Here is a 5,922-nt window from a genome sequence, read left to right as displayed (position 1 = left end):
GCATTGAATAAATGTATTATATCTAATGTATTACTAGTCTATAAAGCATTGAAATGATCGGCGATCCATACAAGCACCATTTGCCGACTTTCACTTCCTTTCTAAGTGGATATAGTTCTATTATGCGGACTATTGTGATTGCATCGCCTTGTTCTAAGTTTGAATTATTATGCTTTAGGACAATTTGGATTGTTCCTCCATTACAACAAACCCCACCCCCACCCCACCCCCTCCTCTCCTCCTAAGGTCTCTCTGTCATCTCAGTTCTCCTTCACTTCTAATGAACACCCAGAAAGACCTGGGTTCTCCTTCTCTTAGTTCTCCTTCACTTCTAATGAACACCCAGAAAGACCTGGGTTGGGACATGCTCGGGGGGTCCGAGGCGCGGAGCACCTGCATAAGAGGAGTGGTCCACACGAAGGGTTTCCCAGTCCTTGATGTCACACTTGTCAAGGGCAGCATACAAGCGCAGGTGGTCTGTAGCAGGCCACTCGCCGGTGGGGGTGCAAACAACAGCGCCGGTGAAGGTCTGGCCGGTGCGTCGAGCGGCACCTAGAGAGTGGAATACTGCCCACGACAAGTCCTCAGCCACGTTCACGATGGTCCAGAACTCGCGCGTCGTGACGCCGTTGTCTAGGAATGCAAAGAAGAAGGAGCCCGGCTGTGGGGCCCGCCTCACACTGTAGTGGCGGCGCCGCCAGATTGGCCGCCCGTCGGTGCCGGTGACTTGGAACACTGGGTCGTACCACATGGTGGCGGCGGACTCCCGGTAGAAAGTCTGCACCTGCGATCGGAACTGGCTCGCGATCGGGAACATATTACCAGCGATCTTCCAGCTCCAGCCCAGCCTCTGTGACCAGCCAATGAGGAGGTCCTCGGCTAGCTCGTGCGTCATGGCCCGGCCTCTAAAGGAGTGGATGGGCTCAACCGCGAGGTGCATGGGTATGGCGGCGTTCAAGCCCAGGGCGTTGTTCTTCTCCAAGAGAGAGAAGCTGAGGTCCCGCAAGTTGGCATTCTCGTGCTGAGCAATGCAGCGGTACGTGCATAATTGATCCGTGGGGTCGCACTTCTGCATCTCCACCAGGGCTCGCCTGGCCTCGGGGTCTAGCAGGCAGGCCCAAATTTGGGCGCCCGAGCCCCAGAGAGCACGGCCCAGGAAGAGCAGGCCCTGGCCTTGCAACTTTTGCAGCGACGCCACTGGCCGGACGTAGTTGTTGATCAGAAGCTGCAGCGCCACTAGCACGTTGTCGCTGCTCGCGCGGTGCCACACCTCCTGCACCACCACCATCTTGGTTGCCACTTGACCCCTACTGGTCAACGATTGCAGAGTCTGCATGAGCCAATGCTGCCACCAGAAGAGGTTTTAGCCAAATTCCCATATTGTAAATCAACAAAACTACATCATGAGCTTTTGCAAGGGGCGGCAGGGACTCCATAGCTAGCTTTGTGCTATACGGGGTAGAAGGCTCCTAACCCCAGTTGGTATACCTTTGCCCCTAGCCATGCACCTAGCTACATGCATGGTGCCTCCCTAAATCTTTTTTACGGAGAGAGGACACCGAACTCTTATCTCAATAAACTTGGGGAAGGGGGCCAACTATGGAACACCTTTTGACAAATCAAAGACTGACATCTAAACAAGATTCTCAACATATTCCTCTCTTTTTTAAACATCGCTAACCCCAATTTCAAAAACGGCTATCACGGACACGAGCTACCAGCACAGGCTGCAGGCCAGCGCCTACCGGTTCATCGTCACGACCCACCGGCACATATTCCACCCCTCCCAACCGCGATCGCAGCTCCGGGTGGCAGTCGAACGCCACCTGCGTCCGCACGTGCGACGCCTCTCGCATTACGGCCCTGGCCGCCGCCGCTGTCTGCACGTTCACCGCCACCACGATGTCCGCATTTCTGAAGAATATTCCCGCGTACCCTTCATCGGCCAGGAGCTCGTCGTCTTCCAGTACTACCATCTCCAGCTCCGGGTCCCTGCGCGTCAGCTTCCGCCCCATCTGCACCAGCACCTCCTTCCACGTGGCCCCTCCCCATGGGCTCGCCTGGTCCCTTCCCACGACCGCAACCATGCGCGCTTGTGCTTCCGTCCTGAAGCCGATGATCAGGGGCAGCTGCCCAGTACCTAATACACTGGCAGGAGCAGCATCATCATCGTATTCTGCTGCCGCCGCTTGTCCCTCCAATTGCATCACCTCCTGCATGGGCGCGGCAGCACTGCGGGGCGCCGACCCGCAAACATTAACAGCCGTGCTACTGCGATCTCGATAGCTCTTAAGAATAGCTGATTTCGAACTATAAGTAGAATTGGCCATGGCTAGCGAGACATGGTATGGACTTCGATCTATAAGTAGATGATCTAATGGAGAGGCTGCAGCTGCACTCGTACTACGAGCGATGGCTGCCCGGATCAGTACGCCCCGTTCCATGGTGTAGTCTGATCAGTATGAGGCGGTGCAGTCTGATGAGGCAGCTAGTGGGGGTTTCGAATAAGGTGGTGCAGGGATTAGGGGATCGAGATGTAGCAGGTGGTGGATGTGGTCTCTTCCAGCTTGAACTCATGAGCAGGCACGTCGACCGTTAATTTGTAGTGCCTCGCCAGCCAGACAAGGAACTGGTTTGGCCGCTTAGATCCATAGCCGGAAGCCTTGACTTCGTCATGCGTTGACATCCCATGCAACGATCTCATCTACCTGGCCGGAAGCGCCCCGAACCAACCGTGACGCAAGGGATGAGTTTGAGAATTCCAACCCCCATGCAATAGGTGTCCTTTTCCACAATATAAATCATTAAAAATACAATAGAGCCACCGCCTACGAGCAAATCTCTCCAACCCCCCACGCAATAGATATCCTTTTCCACAGTAGAAATCATTAAAAATGCAATAAAGCCACCCCCTACGAGCCAATCTCTCTTTAAAGAACGAGAAATATGTTAAATAGTAAGATATTCATATCATTAACAAGTGGTGAGCTCTAAAACTTATCATAAGGCCTGCCAACTTTAGAAATCTATATGTACATAAGTAAATAAAAGACTCAATGAGGGCCTATGCTTAAAGTAGAGCATGTGGCTTTTCATGTTGATACTTCTTTTGCTTGCGTAATGGAGATGTCTTGTAATTTTTTAAAGAAGGATGCTTGAAAAATGGTTTTTTCTTTTAAGGAAAAGGTATAATACAGCTCTGAGATATTTATAGCTTCTTTGCAAGGAAGCTGCATGTTCTAAAGTTACATATGCCTACAACTATTTTAAGAACAAAAAGAGGTTTCTCTTTCTTCATTCTCTTCTAGTTGAATTTGCTTTTCATCTCAAGGCGGATGTCTGCCACTTCTACCTACTCAGCCTCCAATTGAGCTACAACATGAAGCTTTGTATCTTCTCAAAATCTTTTTCAACCTACAACAGAAAATCATTCTTAAAGCCATGCAAAGTGGCGACACATGTATTTTCAAAAACCATCTTGTTCTTGCACATCCATATATTCCACATGTAGAAACTTCTCGACCGATTCTAGACAATCGGTAGAATGCCATAAATTTTCCCCAAGATTATCTCTTTCCAAGTTAATCTAGTTGGAATGTAGGCCATGACTAGGACCTGCATGAAACAAAAAAAGTTAGAGTTTTGTGTGCAACTATAGAAGAGATGAGGAATAGATTCTACCTTTTGTTTGCATCTTGGGCATAGACCATTACTTAACCCTACTTTTAGAGCCCTCTCATTGGTCCACAAACCTTTGAGAGTCGTCAACCACATGAGACAAGGCATTAGGCAAACTCCTCTATGGTTGAAAGGGAGATTCATATTTATGGCTGCTAAAGAGGTGAGAGCCCTTCTAATTTTCATATTATTATCGTGATAATAAGTAGTTGTCCCACATGGTACGCATTCTCGAAGTTGACCATTAATAAATCTAGAGAAATTTTCATATTCATAAGGGAATTCCTTGGTTACAAATCAATCAAACTAATTTCTAAAACAAAATTCCTCTTAATAATTTTCTCACCTCCTACAAAAATCAAATGCTATGCCTCCCCTTAGAGGGGGATAAGCTAAAAAAATATACAAATTTATTGAACACCAAAGTCCTTAGGGTTGAGTCGCACCTGGGCTACCAAGATGAAAGGTGTGACTAATAGACCCTAGTCACATATAGTGATTGGTTGCACTACGGAGTCTAGCCTAAGTAAAACAAGTTGGAATGACAAACCAATTAGGTTGTAGTAGTACGATAAACTTCTGTCATGTGGAGTCAGGCTAGCTAATGGAAATGGTTGGCACTCCTGGTACTTAGCTAACACCCTCATTTCTACGAGTGTTTGTGAGGGTTTCACATGGCTAGGGAGACCCCATTCACTATGCAACTTATGAGTGTGACAATGTGGGTAGTGGGTATAGGGGGGTTTCCTTGGATCCACCCTCTTACCACCAACTATTGTCCTCAATCAAAAGAGAGTTTCTATAACCTTGAACTTTTGACAATTTTTTGTAGGAAACTTTATCTACTTAAACTCTCTTCTTTAAGCCTCTTAGTATATATAGCCAATATATCCTCCTTTATGTACTTAGCAAACAACTCTTTAGGTGTTAAGAGGGTCTCAATGTACTTCAAGACAAGGTTGTATTCCTACATTTCCACATGAATAGTAATAGTAGTAGCTCTACATATGTTGTAGATTTGTAAAGTTTCCTCATCCAATCCCATAACATCACCAAAGAGGGTTGTTTTAACGCATCTTCTCTTTCAAGCACTAGAACATACCCCCTGTAGTGATAGGCATAAACCATACTAAAAATTTTGAGTGTGTTTAAGCATCACTTAAATGACAAAAAAGCGTGGCACCACATCGATTTTCAAATCACACTCTCTTGCTATCTTCTCTCTCACTCTACCTCAAACACACATACTAGATCACATGCTTTACTTCATCTCTCTCTCTCTCTCTCTCTCTCTCTCTCTCTTTGGTACTTATTTATTTAGAATTTGATTTTCTAATCATTGTAGTTGGTTCCTATTTCAAGCTAGACAAAAGCATCAATACGAACTCAATAAAATTAGTTGTACCCTCCCGCACATGAGGTGCATAGTTTTATTTAATTTTTTGAAATTTTCCTCTAAAATACATCAGCAAGTGTATGTAGTCAAGAATGGACTGAAATTTTGCTCTGAAATGCATGCCTATCGAAATAACCTTCATGGGCCTTGTGTATCCACAAGGTACTTTTTTTAACTCTTAATAGTGTTAATCAAGTTATGTTTTCATGTGTGAATATGGAACATGATTCAAGTTGAAGGTTGCTTGATGTCAAACTACCGCTTTCTACAATAGTCAAGTACATGATCTACCTTATAAGAGTATATTGTAAGAGAGAGCTATTGATAGCTAACAAGTTTTTACTTTTTTGGTATTGAGTACAAAGTTTGTATATCTACAACAAGTAGGGCCACATTTGAAATCATGGAAAGATCCATATTTAAACTTGTGTTTTCAATTAATTTAATCGCTTTTAAATTACACTCAACTACCCATTTAAAGACATGCCTCAAGAAATAAAAACCAAACAAGAAAAATAGAAGAACCGATTAGGGACATCATTAGAAGCATCAAGAGCACCTTTAACAACATACTTAAATTGCAATTTCTCACATTTAAATAGGTGTTACCCTTCATGTTTTCCCTTATACTACACAACAAAGAGCAAAATTGAAAATCCTAAACAAAAACCATAAATAACAACAACAAATAGAAATAGAAGATCTAAGCTCTAAATACTATGACAAGCTTGAAAGAAAAAAATTCCAACAATTGACTATATTGAGAATACACAAAGTGAAGCATCCCTTGAATCTTTCAAGAATAGGCTTCTCTACTCCTCTAGCATGTTGTGCTCAAAATGTTTCTT

The 5,922-nt window shown here is 44.9% G+C and overlaps 1 protein-coding gene across 1 annotated transcript; it reads right to left on the bottom strand.

The window, feature by feature from the left end:
- Window positions 1-233: 233 nt before the first annotated feature.
- LOC148031079 (uncharacterized) lies at window positions 234-2,638 on the bottom strand. Its single transcript, XM_087684604.1, has 2 exons — window positions 1,746-2,638; window positions 234-1,345 (listed from the first exon to the last, which is right to left on the bottom strand). Exons 1-2 carry the CDS (start codon window positions 2,442-2,444, stop codon window positions 332-334), a joined length of 1,713 nt encoding a protein of 570 aa, XP_087540730.1. The 5' UTR covers window positions 2,445-2,638; the 3' UTR covers window positions 234-331.
- Window positions 2,639-5,922: the final 3,284 nt, after the last annotated feature.

Source organism: Lygodium microphyllum, chromosome 9, assembly GCF_053477565.2.
Source record: "Lygodium microphyllum isolate KBCC chromosome 9, Lygodium_microphyllum_v1.1.10, whole genome shotgun sequence".
NCBI lineage: Eukaryota > Viridiplantae > Streptophyta > Polypodiopsida > Schizaeales > Lygodiaceae > Lygodium > Lygodium microphyllum.
Note: the sequence above shows the minus strand (reverse complement) of the source record. Positions and strands in the feature narration are given on the sequence as shown.